We start from the raw sequence: 22,920 nt of genomic DNA, 5'->3' as shown, positions 1-22,920 counted from the left end.
CCTTGCGCTTGCTAGGTAAGCACCCTACCACTGAGCTAAATCCCCAACCCCTTGGTTTTTCTTTGATAGAATGTCTTGTGAGCCTAGGCTTGCTTAGAACTTCCTGCCTGAGCCCTGGGATAACATGTGTGCCACTATATCCAGCCACAACAGGTTTGGTAGGAAGGACCCTACCTACTTTGCCCGTCGGATTTCTCCCCGCTCTCCCTTACTCTTTCTAAGCTTGGAATCCCCTACCCCCACCCCACCCCAGTTCCTATAAAGAGGAAATTCACAAAGCTGCAACAGTTTTGAGAGAAATGTTGCTGAAGTAAATGGGGGAAATATATCTAAATTCTTTAGATTATACATCTCTTTCTTTTTTCCTTCCTGTTTTTAATCAAGACAGGGTCTCGCTATGCAGTTCTGGCTGGCCTGTAAACTCACCACGTAGACCAGACGGACCTCAAATTCAGAGATCCGTCTGCCTCTGCCTCCACCCCCAAGTGCTAGGATTAAAGGTGTGCACCACCAGACCCAACTAAGAGCATTTGTTTCTAAAATGACACTTGCTATTACAGACATCCAAGTTTTCTATTTGTTTAAATGGTAAAATTGGACATCGCTGTCGAATTTCACTTATAACAAACCAATTACTTCTTAGATACTTGCTTAAGTATATCAATGTAAACATAATCATATAACATTCATCTGAAAGAACCAGAGGTAAAATTAAAACAAGTCATTAGGATTAACGGTAGTAGTTGGACGGTGGTGTTGCACGCACGCCTTTATCTCAGTACTCGGGAGGGAGAAGGAGGTGGATCTTTGTGAATTCCAGGCCAACCTGGTCTCCACAGTGAGTTCCAGGCCAGCCAGAGCTGCACAATTAATTTCTGACAGAAACAGAGATGGGGGAGATAAAAAAAGATTCTACTCAAAAGAACAATTTTTAACAAGTCATCGGCAGATTTTACCTTCTGTGGCAACGCCACATCTAAAGAATCTAGGACCCCAAGGTGACATCTGTTCTCTGAACAGCAAACAACAAATAAGGGGCAGTAAGAAAATCTAGGCTTTATGTGAGAAAGAAAACACTGGGTTAGATAATAATGCATGTTAGATGCACTGGGTTAGATGTGAATGCATGCCTTGCAGCTTGAAGCATATCCTGGAACTGCAGGTTTGGATGACTGAGGCCTCAGTACCATCCTGATTCACTGATCCAGTTTAAAAACTACAAATGCTTGCCCCAAGTGTGGTGCCCTTGGGAAGCAGAGCCAGGAGCATCATGGCTAGCAGAAGGCTAGCCTGATCTACTTAGTGCTACAGAGGTCAGCTGAACTACGAAAGAATGAGTCTCCAACTAACACAATAAATAAGAAAATAGAAAGTCTAAAGACTTCCAAAATAAAATTCGTACATCAAGAGAAGAAAATGTCCCAGCAGTGTGCTTCTGATTCTGACAGATAACTTTAGCCAAGAATGACTCTCGGGGATACTCAAGAGTTATCTGGTATAAATTTTATCATTTTCTCCCATTTCTGAAGCATGTCAGACTTGTACATTTTCAAATCTTCCCCACTTTCTATTACATTCATTGATTATGTACGTGCATGTGCGAGCTGCAACACACATCTGGGAGGTCAGAGGGCCGCCTTCGGGAGTTGGTTCTTTCTCGCCACACAGGCTTAGTTGGTCAGGCTGTAAGCACTATCAGCCTCTAGCCGTCTTGTCAGTCTGTGTCAGATGTTTCATCATATTACCTAGAAATGATCCTGATTATGTGTCTGAGGGGAAATGAGTACTCACAACTGCCAACCATAGTACTTCCTCCATAAGATTAACCTTGGCTAGTTCATTATATATGCTTCACTTTATTCAGTATGAAAGTAAATGAAATTGGTGGAACCAAGCTAAACCATTAAACCCAGGTGACCACTAAACTCGAAAACTACTCAGAGTCTCTACAATGGGAAAATACAAAAGTCCAAGTATTTCTTCTGTAAGATTAAGCTTTTCAATCCAATCTCAGTAAAACTGTATAATTTAATCCGAGAAAAAGGAGGTCTTTTAACATTGTTTAAGTCCTCCAGCCGCTGAACAATCACCTGGAGAAGAATAGTGAGCTACTGACCCATGAGAACTGAGTACCAGCCCTCCGAAGAATACCATAACCAAGGAGGAAGAAGAGGTGACTTTAGTTCTGGACTTTCTGTCAGACAGTCTGTCCTCCTCCTAACTAATGGAAAATGTTTCTTGCATGGTAAACGTCCTTAATAATGGTTAGGGTGGTCAGGGATCTATCTAATCAGTTTTTACCTAAGATCACACCATCCGAGTCATGTTTCATCGCCCATCTCTGTAGACATGGCTCGCCCATGCTGTGCTGCATATTCTCAGAGGCATCTCAAGACTTTGCTATTCTGAAGACTCGAGCTAATTTCAGCTCTAAGAGGACTGCCTTTGCTCATAGACCAGTAAGGCTACAAAGTTACTTGTTTTTAGACTTTCTAGGAAGAAGAAACTTGACTTTAAGTAATCAAATGACTTTAAGAAGGAATGAGGTTTGCTTGGATGACCCAGAAAGAAACAAGATAATAGTCACTGTTGCAAACCTGTCACCAAGAAAAGCCTATTCTTAAAGTCAGAAGACAGTGATGGACACAGGCAGCAGCCAAAGAACAAAACAAAATAAAACAGAACAAAAGATGAATGCAAAGGCAGAATCATTAGGACGCTTCATGGAGGCCAAGCACCCACTCCAGTCCAAGAATCGAAACAGGATTGTTAGTTTGGGTGTCTTATTTTCATCTCTGAGGTTAAGGCAGGTTTGTTATTTTTATTTTTCTCCAGTGCAATTAAAAGAGGCTTTCTGATTTTTAAATACTCAACTGGATACTCCATGCTTAAATGTTTCTATTGATTTATTTACTCTAATTATTTGCAGTATTGGAGACTGGAAACACTCTACCACTAATCGATATCCTTACCACTCCTTTGTTTTAAAAATTTAAAATTACCTTCATTTGTATTTGTGTGTGTGTGTGTGTGTGTGTGTGTGTGTGTGTGTGGTGCATACACCTTGTGTGAAGTCAGAGGATACCTTCAGGAATGAGTTCTCTCTTCCCATCGTGTGAGTATTCCAACGATCAAGTTCAACTCCTTCCCTGTTTCTTGAGACAGGGTTTCTCTGTGAGGCCTTGGACACCCTGGAACTAACTCTGTAGACCAGGCTGGCCTTGAACTTACAGATCCACAGAATCCTGCCTCCCTAGTGCTGGAATTAAAGGAATGTACCACCACTACCTGTCTGAAAAAATAAAATTAAAGTGGGCGTGTGGTGCTTGTCTTTAATCCTGCATTTTGGAGGCAGAGGCAGGCAGGTCTCCACGTTTGAGCCTGCTCTATACAGTGAGTTCCAGGACAGCCAAAGCTACTTAGTAAGACAAAAGAAAAAAAAAAAAAAAAAAAGCAAACTTACTGTATGTGTAGGAGTATTTTGCCTGCAGTCACATACTGTGTGTGTGCGTGCCTGATGCTCCCTGAAGCCAGCAGAGGGCACTAACTCTCTGGAGCTGGACTCACTGATGGTTGTGAGGTGCCCTGCTTATTTTATAAGTCAAAGAATTAACAGACATTTCAAGGAAAACACATCCTTAGTCAGTGCTGTTCTTCATGAGAGCCCCTGTCCTGCTGCCTGCCTTGATGAACTTTCCCAAAGCACCCAAGCTTTAAAGAAGGCACTGACAGAAAGAGGGAGTGAGGATTATGTAGCAGGAATTAGGACATCACAGGGAAGCCCTAGTCGTGGCAAGAAGATGAACCTGGAGGTAGGTCCATCAGCACAGACCCCCGTGCTGAGTTTCAGAGAACCGGTGTCTTTCCTAGCTGTGTTCTTTTGGCAAACGGACTTTAGTAATAATAAGGGCACGGAGGAGTTTTCTTCTTCAAGCTACTGACCTGGTAACCTTGGAAGAAGTTAAGAATTTCCTTAACTCCAGTATTGTAGGCCAGGCCCTGCATTCTGACCACCGTGCCAGGCTGGGGCGGGACACTGCTAAGATTAGCAGCTGTAGGGAAGTAGCCAAGACTATTAGGCGAACCTGGGGGGCTAAAGGGAGAGAAAGCACAATGAACCAACAGGAACACACAATGTCGAATATTTGCTCTAAAACATACCGGTTAAGAAACTGACTTTTAGGGGTTGGGGATTTAAGTGACTTTTAGAAAGTGATGTTTCTTCTGCATCGCTGAGCTACCTTTCTTAAGACACAAGAACGCCAGAGGTTGTCTCACCTTTCCCAGCAGCCAAAGGAGAGGTAGCGGGTTAATGCCGTGCTGTTAGATGCCGGACTTTCCCCGATCCCTAAGGTTCTCAAAGGGAGAGGAAGGGAGAAGCCTTTTCAAGTCATTCAGCCACTTCCAAAGCCCAGACCACTGACAGTTAGTGAGCCAGTTTTCAGGAATATTAAGGCACGAAGAAGAGAAATGGCTATAAAGGACTAATAGGAACCACAGCCAGCGATCAAAAGTGTCCAAAGTGAACGCGCCCAAGAATGAAAGGCTCTATCCACATGTGCACAGGAAGGATGAGGCCCACGAACAACACAGCAGAGCACACCAGGGCAACTTCTGCCAACAGAAGAGGGAAAGAGAAAGGCAACAAGCTGATCTGATCACCATTAACAAGGGGGAACTGAAGAATGAAGCCGCCCGGTGTTACTGTAGCAATTTCCTCCAAGAAGCACAAGACCCAAGGTGGCCTAACTTGTGTGCTCCTCTAGCAACCTCCACACCTGTCTCATTAATTAGCTCACCAATCGGCTTTGTGGGATTCTCCACCCAACCAGTTCTCTAGAACACCCAGATCGTTATAACTTGAAATATACACAGAACATTTAACCCATACTGATTCCAAGTTTAGATTATGAACTTCTAGTTACCTTCCAGAGGTAACTGTACCGTTTCAAAGTATCCACTCTATAGAACTGTAACACATAGGTTCTCAGTGCCCCACAGTCTATGTTAAGTAGCCCAGAACCCTTTCATATGCTAAACAGGGATGTTCAACATCTTCAGCTTCACAGCAAGGCTCTTCAGAGTATTACTTAACACATTCATTAAGATCTGATGGCACTGCCTGACTCTTGTCATCACTGTTGAGTAACAGAAGCCTGAGAACAGCACGGGGCATCCAGCACCAAAACTTTCAGCCTCTAAATCAGAAGTCCTCAACCATGTGACATACTGAAAGATACTGAAGATCTTTCACTTCCCTGTTAAGAGCCTGCTTGTGCTCCCCTCCAAATTAAAAAAAAAAAAAAAAAAAAATCAAAGACTCATGAAAGCCAAATGTTACACTCCCGTGCCAATATATGTAAAAGCAAACCAAGTGACTCCAATGGAAAACAAAACTGAAACCACCATTTAAGAGACGTGAGCTAGAATCGGTGTGTGCTGAGTTGAACACTCTGGAAGCCTTCAAGTCAGCACCACTGCACTTTAACAGAGGTGAGAGACCTTAGAGTTAAATAATTTCCTACGGAACAGACAGCTGGCACTCTTTCCACCCAGAAAAGTCACACCAGTATCTCCTTTGTTTGGTTTTGTTACACAGTGTTTCTCTGTGTAGCTCTGGCTGTCTTGGAACTCAGTCCATAGACCAGGCTGGCCTCAAAGTAAGAGATCCACTGGTCTCTGCCTCTCAAGTGCTGGGGTTTAAGGCATGTACCACCACCAACCAGCTTTTTGCTTTTGGTTTGTTTTTTAAGATTTATTTTATTCATCTGAGTGCTTTGCCTGCACCTGTATCTGTGTATTACACACATGCCCGGTGCCTGAGTCTCCATGTGGGTGGCTAGGAAGTGAACCTTGGTCTTTCAAATAGTTAAGTGCTCTTTACCGTTCTGCCAACCCCACTCTGATTTCTCAAAAGACTAATGTTTTCTTCATATTTAGATTAGTATTCATTAAGTATCTGTATATATTGCATATCTGACATGAGTTTAATACAAAAAAGACCATGAAGCTCTCTCTGTATGTTTCAACAGTACCCACCCATACTCTTCTATGAAAAACATGAATGTCTTGTCCTTTCCCTAACATACTTATCTTTATATCCTTTCCTTTCACATTTCATTGCGTTTATCTAAAGATCTTCTATAAATTAAGTTTGGAGTCTTTGGTACCTCCAATGATATTTAAAAAAAAAAAAAAAAAAAAAAAAAAAAAAGGCAGATAAGAAGCCGGTGTGACAGCTTAGTGGGTCGAAGTACTTATGGTTGAGTCTGGGACCCAAGCTTGATCCCTGGAACCCACACAGAGGGAAAAGCTGTACACTGACGTCTACTCTTGAGAAATGGAGCATATGTATCCACACACAGGTCATACCCAATGAATGAATGCAGGTGTAATACAAAGTTAACTACCGTAGGGCTTCTTAAAAACCAAGGAGTTGGGGTTGGGGATTTAGCTCAGTGGTTAGAGCGCTTGCCTAGGAAGCACAAGGCCCTGGGTTTGGTCCCCAGCTCCAAAAAAAAAAAAACCAAAAAAAAAAAAAAAACAAAAAAAAAAACAAACAAAAAAAAAACCAAGTAGTTAATTGAGAGCTGGTGAGGTGAAGCAGCAGATTAATGTACACACTGCAGAAACCTGGTTACAGGAATCGTATCCCCGAAAGGAAGATGACACTTACTTAACACTATAAAGGACAATTATATTCAATTCTTTTTTAAAACATATATTTATTTTATGTATGTGAGCACACTGTAGCTGTCTTCAGACACACCAGAAGAGGGCATCGGATCCTATTACAGATGGTCGTGAGCCACCATGTGGTTGCTGGGAATTGAACTCAGGACCTCTGGAAGAGCAGTCGGGTGCTCTTAACCGCTGAGCCGTCTCTCCAGCCCGTATATCCAGTTCTTGAGGTAGCAATTACTAAAGTGAACTGTAACCCAATAATGGCATAGCTGCATACATGAAAAACGTTTTAAAAAGGCTCCATCACCAATTTGATTCACAAGAGCACCATGAAAATAGCAATCGGATAAAAAAGCTCACCCATTCTTTCCTGGCTAAGATCAAGTGTAGTAAATAGCACGGGCTGACCCCAAACAAGCAATCCTTTTGCCTCAACCTTCTGAGTGTCCAGATCACAGGCATTAGAGTTGCACTGTAGCTCAGTGGGACAGAGTGTGCCTAACCTGCCTGAGAACTCGAGCGTGCTACCCAGTACCACCATTAAGAATAAAGGCAAGGCAGATGGCTCAAGAGGTAAGATGTTTGCCCTACAAGGGTAAGGACCCAAGTTCAAACCACCACAATGCATGTTAAAAGGCTGGAGGTGAGAGTGTGTGCAGGTATCTCTGTGGTGGTGAGACAGGAAGTCAAGATGGATCCCTAGAAGCTTGAAGAGGTCAGCTAGACTGCCTCAAATACAAAGAAAGAGGAACCTTAAAACCCCCCAAGATTGTCCTTAAGCTCCATATGTGTGCTCTGTGCAAATGTAACTTACATTTCCCTTTTTGGTTTTGTGAGATAGGGTTTCTTCCTCTTGCCCTGGCTGTCCTGAAACTAATTCTGTAGACCAGGTTGGCCTAAAACTCAGAGATCTACCTGCCTCTGCCTCCCAAGTGCAGGGATTAAAGGCAGGTACCAGTATCACCCAGCTACATACAAATTTACACAAGTTAAAGCAAAACAATACAAAATTAGTAAGTTCGGTTTCTTAAGTGGTTATGGAATTACAAAATATTCCAACACAGGATGAACTTTGACTCCTACGTGAAATCCTACAAAAAAATTAACTCAAATTTCTGTACTTGCAAGATGGCTCAACCCTCAGAGCCCATGTAAAGGAGCACGAAGCCAACACACATATGCCTGTACTCGTATACCACACACACTAATAATTTTTTTTAAAAAAGATAAATAAAAAAGCTAACTCAAATCCAGTTATTTATCTAAATATGAAACTGAAAAAATATTTTTTTTAAAAAAATTAAGTTTTATATCTATGGTTAAATTTGACACCAAAAATTGAAGTTAGACAGAAATAGAACTTACACACTTGCACACACACACACACACACACACACACACACACACACACACACACACACACGCCTATACGAAGCTCAAAACAAGTAACAACACTGTGCTACTAACAAGACACCAGGGTCAATTCAACGCCCGCCCATCAAGCAAGATGATCAAGTTCAACCACCAACACCCACAAAGAGAGAGAGACATTTTAGTGTACGTCTGTAATCCCAGTATAGGGAGGCAGAGATAGGTGGGTTCCTGGAGCTTGCTGGATAAACTGACAAACTCCTTGTTCACTGAGAGATCCTGTCACAAAAATATAAGGTGAGGGCTGGAGAGATGGCTCAGTGGTTAAGAGCACTGGCTGCTCTTCCAGGGGTCCTGAGTTCAATTCCCAGCAACTACATGGTGGCTCACAACCACCTGTACTGGGATCTGGTGCCCTCTTCTGGTGTGTCAGACACACTAGCTACAGTGTACTCACATACATAAAATAAATCTTTGAAAAAAAATTAAGGTGAAAGTGAGGAAGACATCCACCATTGATCTCTGGCCATCAGGTGTATGAAAAGACATACACACATGTGCACATCTACACCAACGGGGTGGCGGGGGGTGGGGTGGGCTGGGGGCGTGGGTGGGAAAGGAAGAGACAGAGAGACATGGGGGGCGGGGTGGGGAGTCTGGATCCACACAAATATTTAAATGCAAATCTTTACAGTTGCCTGCTATATGTTAGGCACAAAAAAAGGAGTGTGTGTCTCCCTTATCTAACTAGAAATGTGATGACATAAGGCTGGGTAGAAACAGAACCTATGAGGAACACAGACACACAGTTCTCAAACTGTGCTCCAGCTACTAACACAGAGGATCATGTATCAGTTCTCATGCACACTCGGCATCAGCAATTTAACTTCTACACTGGCAAGACCGAGACGGGCTAAGAAGGACGAACCAGCATGCCAGCCAGGATAACGCTCAACTCAGGATGCTTCCTACACATAACAGCGGATGGAACACTGCCAGAAACTGTCAAGTGCAAGTGACAAATCCTGGAGGAGAGGCCTGAATGAAGAATGGGTGCAAGGGGAAATGAAGAAGCAGGAAACCACCGTTATCACCACAGCTGTGAAGACAAGGACAAAGAGGTGTCCCCCATGCTTGCTCCCTCTGTGCATGTGCACCAAGGGCTCAGAGCATAGGACCCTTCCTCTCCAGACAAGGTTCTGCACATAGTAGGGTCCTCGGCCAGAAGTTTCTGCACATGGAGGCTAAGGTAGGAACTCAAAGCTGGTCAAGATGCAGAGCGCAGTGTGCAGCCACAGGTGAGACGTCTGAAGCGCATGCCTCCTGAAGGCTCAGGGACCATCGCACGAGGAAAGAGTTTAAGAGACAGAAATCAGGGAGGACGGGAACCAACAGTGCCTTGTAGCCATGGAGGGGCAACTGCAGTTCTGAGCTCACAGCAGTGTGGCCGCCTGCCTAAGATATGTAGAAGATCAACAGGCAACGCTCCAGTATGAAAGGAGTGGTGAAGTCCTCACCTATTCCTAACTGAGGAGACAAGACAGTGGATGACAGTTTCCTTTGAGGAAGGTGACTCCTGGTCAGTTTCACTCTAGTGGATGGCCTCATCAGAGTCATGAGTAGACTGGCAGCACAAACTGGAATTAATGAGTTATTAAAAATAAACATGAAGTTGAAGGGGGTAGATGTGGGAAGAGTTGGGAGAGAATGGAGGTGAACGTGATCGAAATACATTGTAGGAAACAAACTGTCTGTCTGTCTGTCTCAGAAAAGAACCACAGAAGAAAGGACAGGAGTGCTGTTAGGAAACCAAAGACTTGCGCCACTTCGGCCCCCTCAGTCTCCTACTACAAAGTTAGTAAGAACCCTTTCCAACACAAAGCTTCCATTCCCAAATTATCTTTTTTGAAATTATGGATGGATTCCAGTGCACAGTATGCATCATGGGCTGGTTTCAAGCTCCAAAACTGAGTCAAAGTTCTGAATTTTGCGACTCAGGATTTGCTTTTGATTTGACTACTTGAGGACGTTGTAGATGGACAGTCCAATAATGTCTTCACATGTTATTTTTATCAGATCCTAACTGATAGCATCTGCTTTACACACCCTAGTTCCTAGTAAAAGTCCCACAAACTTCTCTGTAGAAAAGTTGTTGTGCACATACAACGCGGCCAGGATCTTCGCCACGTAAGCACAGAGTCTACAGCTGAGCAGCTGTGGTGGTGCAAGGCTTTCATCCCAGTAGCACTCAGAGGCAGAGACAGGCATCTGCTTGAGTTTAGGGCGGCCTGGTCTACAGAGACAAGTTCCAGGACAGCCAGGCTATACAGAGAAACCCTGCTTCTGAAAAACAACAACGGCAAAACCAAAACACCTCACATGGTCCGTCTGCCTTTACTTAATCGTTATAAGTGCAAAATGTTGTTAACAGTAGCTCTACCAGGTAACTTCCTAAAAATTAAAGACCATCATGAGGGCAACAGACATCATTTGAGAGCTTCTTATTTCTCTCTCAAAAATGTTAATTTATGTGTATATATGTCTTTGTGAATATCTGTGCATGTGCAACCATGCACACCCCAGTACATGTATGAGTCAATTTAGGGGGACTCCCTCTCTCTCTCCAACCACCATGGGGATCAACTCTGGTTGTCAGTTTAACAGGACTACACCCCGCCCCCCAGCCATCCCTCCAAATATCACTGTTTTTGGACAACAGTGCTCGAGATGCTAAGGTGACCTTAAACTCACTATGGAGCTGGAGATGACCTTCAGCTCTTGATCTTCGGGTCTCCCGAGTGCTGGGACAGTAGATGCTATAAGGGAAGCATCTAAGGAGAAGCTATAAGTAGTCCCTGGACAGAATGCAAGATCTGCATCCTCATGGGACACAGCATCCACATACGCTAGCCTAAGAAGTGCTCTGAGAAGCCACACCGAAGGAAACCCCATTTCCACTGCTTCAAAGTCACCTCTGCCTCCTCACTGACTGAGAGTGAGCGTGCAGAAGCCAACAGAGAAATACTGTTTCTAGCCTCGCTGTTGTGAAGCCTGGAGCCGATTTTCAGGTCAAGATTCCCTGTTTGAACGAAGTTCTCATCTGAAATCTACAATCCCAAGGCAGTAAACACTTCAGCACTATACTGAGCACTAGCTCTCTGGATCAGCAACTCCTGTCAGCCCTCCTTTCGCGTGTCAAGGTTTTCCTTCATCAGATCCTTATGTTTAAGACTTTCTTGTTTTGTTTTGTATGTTTAGACAGGGATTCTGTGCAGCCCTGACTATCTGGGAACTTGCTCTGTAGTTCTGTTGGTTGGCCTTGAACTCAGAGACCCATCTGCTACTGCCTCCTGAGCGCTGAAATAAAGGTGTGTGCCGTCATGCCCAGCCCATGATTTAGACTTTTAATTGCATGAATACTAATTCATGTGTCCATAATGGAACACGTTTCTGTCAGCCGGAGAAAACAACTACCCAACATACATGCGTAAGTCAGTCTTCCAAGGGCGTTATTTCATCGGAGCAGCAAATTTACCGCTAAAAAAAAGTAGATAACTAAGTTTACTCGTTATCCCAAAATTATAAGAAAAAAAATACAGTTACCATAATACTATGAGTCTAGAGCCAAGTGATAAGACTTTCTGACGTAAAACAAGGCTGCTTTGCAAAGCTTGGCTGTCACTTGGGAATGAAAATCCTAGAAATTAGGAAAGTGGTTTTGTTGCTAGACCATGAGAAACAGTCTTGGTGGTGCACGCCAATCATCCCTGCGCTCAGGAGGTACAGGCAGAAGGATCGAGGAGACTCAAAACCACCCTAGGAAAGGCAAGAGTAAGCCATGAATGTTAGGTCTTGCCTTTGGCATTTCAACCCAACACTCGTCATCTCCTTTCTAAGAGATTATAACAGGGCCCAGGCACTGAGTCAGTAAGGGGGCACTTGCTATGGGTACTTACTGAGACAGGAGAACTGTACGGGGGTCATCATCTTTCCATGCTGACAGTTTGAAGGCATAAAGAGGCAGAGGTCCTCATTAAAGAGCCCTCTAAAAAGCGTTTGTATACGGTCTATAGGTCAGCCCACTTCAGTACTCAACCAAGCACAGGGGGTCCAAATGTACTCTCTTATGCACGGGAGGTGAGCAATGCACCATGAACACCGAACCCTAGCCCCTTTCTGAGCCTTTCTGAATGACACCCACATGGCGACCCCCCAGGGCTTGATCCCTATTCTTACCCCCTGCAGATTTGCAATAGCACCAGTGTTTCCCAAACTCCTCATCAGCACCCATGACTGACCCTAACCTTCTGGTTCCCCACTGAAGAGGAAACAGGTGTAAAAGCAGGGAAATGACAAGTCAGCTTTAGGCCATTTATCAAAAACCTCACCTACAAATGTGCAAATATCCTCAAAACCTCACTCTTAAAGCTCTTGGGATAAAAAATAAACCCTGCTATAAACGTTTTTGTCTTTGTAAATGCTCCCACTGCTTTACAAAGTGAAGTTTTGTATGAATAAAGAAAGCTGATTATTGGATAAGCAGAGGTGCTGAAAACTTTTAAAACTGAGGGTTAGAATTATTCCTTACATATCCAAGTTAGAATCACAGGCAGATACATGAAAGGGACTCCAAAATTTCCAACAATTTCATCATTTTATGAGATCCAAGGCAACTTTTGTTCCATCCTTGGGATCCCATGCAGTGGAGTCTCCAGCTGGTCTAGCTCTCTTATGTGCACTGTGTGTGTGTGTGTGTGTGTGCACGCATGCAGGCGCGCACACTCATACACACACCCCACACATGAGTAAATAAATATAATTTTAAGAAAATACAGGTTTGGCATGGTAGCACACAGTTGTAATCCCAGCACTTGGGAGGCGGGAGCAGGAGGGTTAATGCTAATAGAGACCAGTAGAGACAGTGAGGGGTACAAAGTAAGACCCTGGAGGGGAAAAAAGATAAAAGGAAGGAAAACCCGGCACCTGAACAGAAAGTACAGACGTTACGATAAAGCTTCAACTCCCCAACACACACTCTTTCCCTTATCCAGTGCGACCTCACAGAAACAGATAGCCACCAAAACGAGACAAAGACACAATGTGTGGACCCTGGGAAAATACCCAATCACTCCATTCTGGATTTGTCATATTTATTATGGAAATAATACAATTGCCCCTATCATGAATAATTCAGTTTTGTGATTCTTCTCCTCTGTTGTTACCATCTGCTCATAAGGAGAAAAAAAAAAAAAAAAAAGAGCTACCTGCTTGCAGTCCACTACAAGAAGGCGGAAGGGGTGAGCTGAGCTCGTGTGCAATCTAAGGACCATGCTAGTCACATACAGCAAAGTAAACAAATAAACACACAAACAAAGGTCTTCCCATCTGTCGAAATCTATTTGGTCAGAGACACGACCGACCGAAGCTGTAACCTGCCATGCTAACCTTCAACGAGGTAGACAATATTCTTTTGTGAGCTGAGGTACTGGTTATCAAAGGAGTCCTTTGTTCCTGCCCCTTGTTGTCACTTCCTGTATAACCTTACCTGGGATAGTAGGCTGTGTAGTTCATGAACAGCTGAGTGCCTGCTGGGTAGTAAGCAGTGGAGGGCTGCAGCGCCCGTGGGTTCAAGAGCAGGGAAGGCTGATAAATGGCAGCTTCGGTAGGAATCACGGCTGCAGGAGCTGGGAATGTGTAGGAGGGAGGAGACAGGCCTAAATAAGCAAAGAGAGAGACTCTGAGTCATGTTTGTAATAGCTGACACGGATGGTGGCACGCAAGCTATAGTCAGTCACTCTTCCACCTACACAGATTGTGAAGGTAATTTTTATGTGTGTTATGTGTATACCTGTATGAGTTAATTCACACTGGGTGTATCCAAGAGCCCTTGGGAGCCAGAAGAGGGTGTAAGATCCCCCTACTACTGAAGATACAGATGTTTGAAGCTGCCATGTGAGTGCTGACCCAGGTCCCTCTGCAAAAACAGTAAGCGCTCCTAAGGGCTGAGCCATCACCACGAGATCAGCTGTATATTTTAAAGGAAAAGACCACCACAGTTCTTTACATCCCAAGTTACTTCCTTTTGATCGTACGGATGGTTTCTGCCCTTTAAGTATGAGATGAAATCAAAAGATTAAGATATAAAGAGCTGTACCATGCACTACGCCAAAGCACATGTGTATCACAGAAGCTGCTCTGTGGGGGATACGTCATCTCTTCATTACGCTCACCTAAAGGCAATGCAGAAGATAGGTGTGGAAGCTAATTAACACCTTCAAACCTATATATATAAAAAAAAGGCCAACAAGGAAGTAGTGGGGGTTGGGGGGAGGAAGGAGATACGGAAATCTTTCCCCGAGCTATCTGATAAAAAGTTGACTTAGCTGGGTGTGGTGATGCATACCGACACTGCCAGCACCCAGTGAGGCAGAAGCAATCATTATCTTCCTGACGTCAGGGCCAACTTAGTCTATACAGCAAGTTCTAAGCCAGCCACCAGGGCCATATAGTGAGACCCTGTCTCAGAAAACGCTAAACCAAAACAAAATAAGCAAATCAAGCCCCACACATACAAAAATGTGGCTCAAATTTTTAATATAATCTAGGGGTTGAGGGCATAGCCAAGTGGTGGAGCTCACGTGTAGTCTGAGTGAGGCCCTGGGTTCAATCCCCAGCACCGTGGGAGGAAGAGGAAGAGAAAATTTATCTTCGGGTTGGGGATTTAGCTCAGTGGTAGAGCGCTTGCCTAGCAAGCGCAAGGCCCTGGGTTCGGTCCCCAGCTCCGAAAAAAAAGAAAAGGAAAAAAAAAAAAATAAAATGCCTCTAAAAAAAAAAAGAAAGAAAAGAAAATTTATCTTCTAGTTTATCCTACATTTTCCCCTGTGAGAAACTGCCTTTTACTGGAGCTGCTGGCAGTAAGTAGATCTCACAGGTAGCATGAATACACTGGATAGACCATATGCACCACTCAAGAGAGATAAAATCAGTCAGTAGTCTGGGACCCCTGACTTTAAGCAGCATACTGAGGATCCATTAGATCCTGTAACCAGCAGAGAGCCAAGGGGTAACTTTCACAGGAGAATCTCCAAGTAGACCAGACTGGCCTTGAACTCGTTCCTGCCTCTGCCTCCGTGCTGGCATCAAAGGTGCACACCAACACGTCCAGCTCCAGCGGCCATCTTGGTGAACTAAGATGCTATACTGTGGTATATTACAACTATACTATCATTTCTGTTGCCAAATTTATCAAGAAGGTCTTCAGTGGGAAATTTCCTACCCATCAGTATTTAAATTGCTTTAAGTCTGAGATTAGATTAAAAAGCAGGCAATTTCTTTAAGTCTTTTATGGTTGTTATATACATAGGCAGTCACCTAAAGGTGGCAGCAGGAACAGGCAGAATGCAAGCATACGCAGACCGAACTTCTGATTTTTATGGAAATTAACATTTCTGCTAAAAAGGCACATTTATCAAATTTTAGGTAAAAAAGTCTCTCTTCATCTTTTGGAAGTGTTAAAAGTAACCAAAGATACAACAATAGATTCTTAAAATTTTGTGTTTTAAGACTAGGTCTTCAGAATCATAATTTTACATGCAATAAGCATGGATTTAAATTTTCTCCTTTGCGAGCGAGAATCATGGCTCATATCTGCAGTCCTGGGACTCAGGAGGATGAGGCAGGAGAGTCATACTCCAAGGTCAGTGTGGACTACATCCTGATCTCCAGACCAGCATGGCAAACAGTGAAACTCTGGCTCAAAAGTTGAAAGAAGGGCTGGAGAGATGGCTCAGCGGTTAAGAGCACGGTCTGCTCTTCCAGAGGTCCTGAGTTCAATTCTCAGCAACCACATGGTGGCTCACAACCATCTGTGATGGGCTCTGGTACCCTCTTCTGGCCTGCAGGCATACATGCAGGTAGAACACTGTATGCATAATAAATCTTTAAAAAAAACAAACTTGAAAGAAAACAATATTCTCTTTTCTTGGAGCTTGTGAACTAAAGGAATGAAGGGAGTCTACAGTGAACTACACAAGAAACAATGGGGAAATTCCTTTGTTTCACGATGTTTGATGAACGGTCTCTAAAGGACAGTATTCTACATGGTATTGACATTAACAATGATTTACAGACAGAACATTCTAGACCTAAAGTGTGTTTTTTTTTCCTCATACTCCATCAAAAATTTCTAAAGCCTTATACTCATTAACAATAATTAGATATTCACCAACAGCAAGCAGCAGATAAATGGAGTTTTAAAGAGTTTAGGAATTCCATGGGGGGGAAAAAAAGGATTAAGCCCCACCGAACACACTACAAATACTTTATTAAACAAGTTAATTATATAGACCCCTCTTTGCTTCAGAATAAAACTCAATGCCTAAAACTGCCCACTTTAATAGAACCACGCAAATCAACTCATTGAAACTGCATTAAAAAGGTACGTATTTTAAAATGCCAGGGCTCCAGATACTCCTCAGCCATTAACTAGATCTCGGCTCACGCCTCCGGGGCTTATTCCTCCTAAACAGGATTCCGCACAGCTCGCACCCAGCTGCCAATGAGCAAGAGCACAGCTTGGAATTAAGCACTGATCCTGTGATCCAATCAAACGTTGGCTGACTCAAGTACGAATTTATTCACAAATGCAGTCTACCACCACCCTGCTCGTTCCAGGTATCCTGGAAATCAACAGGAATGCTCTCCAGGCTACCATTTTTCAAGACACAGTTGATGCTCAAATAAAGTTAAGAATGCAAAACGGGCATCAAGTCATCCTTCTTAAAAGTTTAACCCGTAAAAGGACAACGGATAAATAAAAAATAAAGTAAGAGACAGAAAGGAGAGGGGCCAGCCAGATGTTCCGTTCCACCTTCCAATCATCTTACATAGCCAGGCTGCCTCCCAGAGTCAGTGCTTATCCAGATGGGGCACACTACGCTTCAGAACCCACGTGCTTTTTATCGCTGGAAAAGCAAGAATGTAATTTGAAAGGAAATATCTGGATAGCATGTCTAATTACGGGTGTCCACAACCAAGGTCTAACGATTGTCAGGAACTAGTGATTTCAGATGGGAAAGCTTTATGTAACCACCTCGCCTGCCTCAGAAAGAACCAGGGGGCACAGAGAGTGACGGAAAGCAGCCTAAGCACCTACCAGCATACAGCGTAGAATAGCGCCAAGACCCAAGAAAAACTTACATGGTAACTTACATGGCGGTGGGGATAAGCCATTTCGATTTAAAGTGCCCCCCATTAACACAAAGTTCATCTCCTCAGCTGAACACTGAAAGACTTCAACATATCTGTCCTTCATGGTTTTTTTATGATACTTCTGCGCAGCCATGAATGCTCTGTCTGTAGACTTCATCTGGATAAAGGCATCTCCTGACGGGCGTCCCTGAGTGTTTGGGGGGAGAATACAAACAAAAAGGCGACTGTCTCCTCCAACAAGGAAATAAAACGGTTGCTTATAAAGCATGTGAAGTGACAATCACCCACAGTGCAAGACATGGTTAGCCACAAGATCTGGGTGACAGTGGGATCTACTCAAATCTGACTTGGGTTTCCTTCCCTACTTGCCAGAATTGCCCACAAAATCTTGAAGAAGAAGTTCTGAGAGATCATGATTGAAAAGTGATCCCTTTTTTGGTTTCTCTTAAGTTAGTATCGAATTCACAGGACTTTTAAAAGGTCTCCTTGTAACTGTAGTTTCAAAATATAGGATTATATATTTTTTCCCCTTCCGAAAAATCCGATTAAATAGCATTTGATGAGAAAAAGCTAGAAATATATCCTCCTACAGGAAACCAAACAAGCCAGCGTTGTCCTCTGGCATTAGCTCCTCTCTGCCTGCCACATCCCTTTAGATTGTCCCTCACCCCTCCCAGCCTAGGCTGGGATGAACTTGAGAGTAAGCAACTGAGAGCTGCAAGGTAGGAGAGGCTAAGAGGCTAGGTGCCATCTGCCATGCTGGGAGCCTTGCTTCTCTTACATCCTCACACCTCCTTAGACTGCCCATGGAACAATGTAAAAACAGTTTCCTTAGCAAAAAATTCCATCTTGGAAACCAAGCCTCTCTGTACTGCATACAACTAGAATACCTTTATAATATTTTTTACGTGAACAAGGTTGGAGGAGGAAAAGATGACGAGTTCGTACAGGACTATTTTAAGTTAGTTCTCCAAGTCTCTTAGGAAATAATTTATATTATACCACTTTACAAATTAATACCATGCAAGTTACCATAATAGTCACCATACCAGGGAAATTAGCAACAAACCCAGTCCAAGATGGAAACCTAACATCTTCCAGGCAGATAAGAACTTGGCTATCATCAAAGAAGCATTTTTTTCTCCAGGTCACGGAGGTCAAATCAGAGGCAAATCTGTCTACTGTTGTTAATCAAAGGGTAATGGTCCCAGGTTATTAGAAAACAGTGACTTGAAAGAAATAGTTCCCCGGTGATGTTGAACAGTGGGGAGTTCTATTTCATTCTATTTCAAAGGACTCTTAACTGGTCATGCGAGCTAGCAGCTGTCAGACCAAAAGGTGTGTGTAGCTCACACAGACCAAGTGTTAGATCGACATACCTTGGTGTCATTTGCAAGGGCACAGGTTTTTGACTCCTTGTGCCCAATAGCATGTGCCTTCCGGTAAGTAGGAAGATAACTATAAACGTGAACAAACTTCCAAGTACCAAGTGGAACATTAGTCGGAAAAAAAAATTAGTATTTCTACTCTAAGTCCATATTCACTACCCTCACGCCAAAACAGCAGAGCTGAGTGGCTACAACGGGAAACTGTGATACATCTGGCCCCGATCTGATGGGCTGATAAGGGGACAGATTTCTGTGATAAAAACGGCACAGCTGAATTTCACACTAACAGCGGGCTAATTTTGGGGTGTATAGCCAAAAGATCTCTTAATACCTGCAGCTAAATCTTCTTACACAGGCAACATAAACGTCAGGCTACTGAACCAGAAGGGGCACAGACGAGCAAACGCATTTTCCAATGAACTCTCTTACCTGGTGATTCAATACCATGTGAACCCCATGCGTACGAATGTCTGTGGAAAACTCCCCCAGGAAGTCCAGAATGTCTTCTATGGTGGCGGCATAGGGAAGACCTCGCAGACGTATGCAGTCTCTTACATTTGTGGGGGGCACGAACTGCTGAGGTAGTACAGGGATGATGGGAGGGGTGGGAAGCGGAATCAGAGGGGCGGAGGAGAACCGATTCAGCACCTGTATACAAGGCAAAGAGCACAAGCGTCGGAAGAGACCTGCTGCTTCTAGGCCACCCTGCACACCACCAGCGGCGTCACCAAGAATCCTGTTAGGAATGCAGGTTCCAGTCTCTCTGTGTGTTATCGGCTGTGGAGCACACTTCTGCATGCAGGAAGAGCGGAGCCAAACGCTCAGGGACAGGGGTAGTTAGTGGGGGGGTAATCATGGCCTAGCGCAGAACTATTACAAAGTATGGTTGTTCCTCATGCTCATAAGTGGGAGATTCATAAGGGCAAAAAAGAAGCTCCGATGAGGGGCTGGAGGGATGGCTCAGCGGTTAAGAGCATTGTCTATCCTTCCAGAGGTCCTGAGTTCAATTCCCAGCAACTACATGGTGGCTCACAGCCATCTGTAATGGGATCTGATGCTCTCTTCTGGTGTGTCTGAAGACAGCAATGGTGTAGTCACATAAATAACATAAATAAGTAAACCTTAAAAAAACAAAGCAGGGGGCTGGAGAGATGGCTCAGTGGTTAAGAGCACCGACTGCTCTTCCTGAGGTCCTGAGTTCAAATCCCAGCAACCACATGGTAGCTCACAACCATCTGTAATGAAATCTGATGCCCTCTTCTGGTGTGTCTGAAGGCAGCTACAGTGTACTCATATACAATAAAATAAAATCTTAAAAAATAAATTTATAAATTAAAACAAAAAACAAAAAACAAAACAAAACAAAAAAAAACAAAGCAGCTCTGATGAAGGCACTTCCTCTAGGGAAGTGTGACATCCACTTCTATGAAATATATCAAGTACATGCCTGTAATGCCAGCCCTCAGGAGGCAAATGTGGGAGCACTGTCCATCAGTTTAGAGCTATTCTGTCTGCTCTGTACATGGAGTTTAGGCCAGCCAGGGTCACATGCTAAGACCCTAGTAAACACAGTGGACTAAACCAAGGCACACACTCCACATAACACAATGTACTTAACTAAGTAGCACCTATCTGAGCAAATGTATTTAAGAACTAGGCATACTGCGAGATGTGGACTTCGGTGGTGATGTATTTAATTCTTTTTCACCACGCATATTCCACATAGTTCTCCCTTCGGAAGATCTTCCCACTCTCAACTCTGAACTTAAAAAAGCGAAGGGAAAGCCCTCAGGCACCACCCACGCCAGTTTCCCACTTTCTTTAAAACCAACCTGCTGAACTTCGGCTGCCGTGCTTCTGAAGAGCTCGATGTATCTTTTACCCAACAAGTCCTTGTGCTTCCTCAGGGCGTTCTGAGCATACTCCTCACAAGCGAAGAGCACAAAAGCATCTCCCGTGGGCCTACCATCTGGGTAGGTGACGAAGAGGATGCCTTCCTTCCCCCCCGTGATAGGGCAGTGCTGTCCAAAGAAGGCTACCACTTCTTCCGCCGTGGCTGTGAAAGGGAGCCCCCGCATGCGCACGATGACTTGGTTTTCCTTGGAGAGAAACTGGGCCACCTCATTGGATGTCCCTGGAGAAAACAAGTGTTAGGAAACCCAGGGTGAAAGGGTTAAAGCATCGACATTACCAGATTTTTAAAATGACAGAATCCCTGGCAGTACGTGTTTGTGTATGCTGGTGGGATTCAAACATGTGCTTTAGCCCTCAGCTACACGCCAGGCCCTTCTGGCAAAGCTCTGAATGTACGGTTAAGAGGCACGCTGCTAGTGGATCCATAAGAATATCCCAGGACGCAGAAGTCTCTTCCTGAAAATCTGAAGCTCTTCCCATAGCACTTTTAGCAGCCCTCTTAACTTAGGAAGCTGACCAGACAACCAGAGTGGCCACCTGGTCTTCTCACAGAGAGCTAATCAGTTTCCATGATAGTTCAAAGACACAGAGGCCCTGGGTACAGTGTCTGCCTATGCGTTTTAGTTCACAACCTCTAAAGGCACAAGTCCTGGACCCAGGATGCCTAGACCTCGTTTTCACTGCAGCCTCCACATCTAAACCAACTACCTCACAAACTGTGAGAACAAACCAGGTTAATAAAACAAAGTACATCGTTGCCAGGTGGCAGCGGCTCAGGCCTTTAATCCCAGCACTTTAATCACAGAGTAAGTTCCAGGATAGCCAGGACTACACAGAAAAATCCTGTTTGAAAAAAGACAGACAGACAGACAGACAGACAGATTCTCAAAGAAACGACAAACAGGCAAGCAGACAGATGGATTATCAGAATAAAATTCTCCTTTGCTTTTAATTAGATTTTCGTAGAGAACAATGGAAGTAGTACATCGGTGCGGTTCCAACATTTACCAACACTGCCCAGACCGCACCATTTGTGTAGCACTGCCAAATAACGAGCAATGATGCCGTCTGCAGACCCCCAACTGACACCCTTTGCTCATGACAATGCTGACCACGCTATGCACACACAATGAAACCCTGTCAACTTGTACCCAGTTTGCAATGTGTTTACCACCATCAAAGCCCAGCAGCATGCCAGTAGACACCAGCACCTTCAAATCCATCTGCTATCCCCCAACCGGCACCTAACACTGCCGTGGAACCTCAGAAACTTTACGTAAGAAGTGAAGCCTTAACCTTTGAAGCCTGAGGGCGTAGCTAAAGAAAGTAGTGGAGAAGAGACATACTAGAAACTGCAGGAAAAGAAGATTTCTGAGGAAAACAAGCCTAACAGGTTGCTAAGTGCTGTGTCACACAGAACTCTGTACTTAGATAAAAAGTCCCCCTAGTATAAGCTGGCACCTTGTCAGAAGTCTACTAAAAAAGGCTTCAATTCTTAGACTCCACTTTCAGAGATCCATCGTGAAGAACAGTGCACACAAATAGAGAAAACCTTATAAAAAAAACTAAAAATAAGCTCTGGGAATTCAATAGTGACGTATAAAAAAGTGCATAATAATACGTAAAATAGGTTGGGGATTTAGCTCAGTGGTAGAGCGCTTGCCTAGCAAGCACAAGGTCCTGGGTTCAGTCCCCAGCTCCGAAAAATAGAAAAGAAAAAAAAAAGTTTAAATAATATGTAAAATAAATATTAATAAATTTAACACTTGGTGTTCAGAATGTATTAAAAACGAAGTTTTAAAACCACATGAACAGAACAGAAGCTTACAAAGTAGATGTCTAAAAAGTACTACGACGATGATGATGGTGGTGGTGGTGGTGATGATGATGGTGATATTGGGGCTAGAGAGATGGCTCACTGCCTACTCTTGCGGGGTAACCAAGATTCCATTCTCAGCCTCCACACAGTGGTTCACAACTGCCTGTCACTCCAGTTCCGGGGATCCAATGCCCTCCCCTCTGATCTCCACAGGCACCAGGCACACAGATAAGTATGCAGGCAAAACATTCATAAACACAAAATGAAAGTTAACAAAAATATTGTAAAACATCAGCTGGCATTCCTGGCTTGTTCTTATGATGCAAGCACTGCAAGGCTGAGGCAGGAGAATGCCTGGAGTTTAAAGGCCGGCTTCGTCTACCTAACAAGTTCCAGGGTGAAAATCCAACATGGGCTGGATCCACGGTCAGCCGCTAAGAGCGCTGGCTGCGCCCACCGGTGCCTCACACCAGTCTGTAACTCCAGTTCCAGGGGACCCAACACCCCCTGGCCTTCTGGGGCACTGAGCAAAAC

The 22,920-nt window shown here is 44.0% G+C and overlaps 1 protein-coding gene across 1 annotated transcript in view; it reads right to left on the bottom strand.

The window, feature by feature from the left end:
- Esrp1 (epithelial splicing regulatory protein 1) overlaps positions 1 to 22,920 on the bottom strand; it is a 53,578-nt gene that overhangs the window by 8,353 nt on the left and 22,305 nt on the right. The window contains exons 10-14 of the mRNA XM_032905914.1: positions 20,486 to 20,787; positions 19,083 to 19,301; positions 17,266 to 17,452; positions 13,601 to 13,769; positions 3,943 to 4,093 (exon numbers count right to left, since the gene is read on the bottom strand). Of these exons, the coding sequence (XP_032761805.1) occupies positions 3,943 to 4,093; positions 13,601 to 13,769; positions 17,266 to 17,452; positions 19,083 to 19,301; positions 20,486 to 20,787 (1,028 nt within the window). The remainder of the gene's footprint in view (positions 1 to 3,942; positions 4,094 to 13,600; positions 13,770 to 17,265; positions 17,453 to 19,082; positions 19,302 to 20,485; positions 20,788 to 22,920) is intronic.

This window comes from Rattus rattus, chromosome 1 (assembly GCF_011064425.1).
Source record: "Rattus rattus isolate New Zealand chromosome 1, Rrattus_CSIRO_v1, whole genome shotgun sequence".
NCBI classification, from domain to species: Eukaryota; Metazoa; Chordata; class Mammalia; order Rodentia; family Muridae; genus Rattus; species Rattus rattus.
Note: the sequence above shows the minus strand (reverse complement) of the source record. Positions and strands in the feature narration are given on the sequence as shown.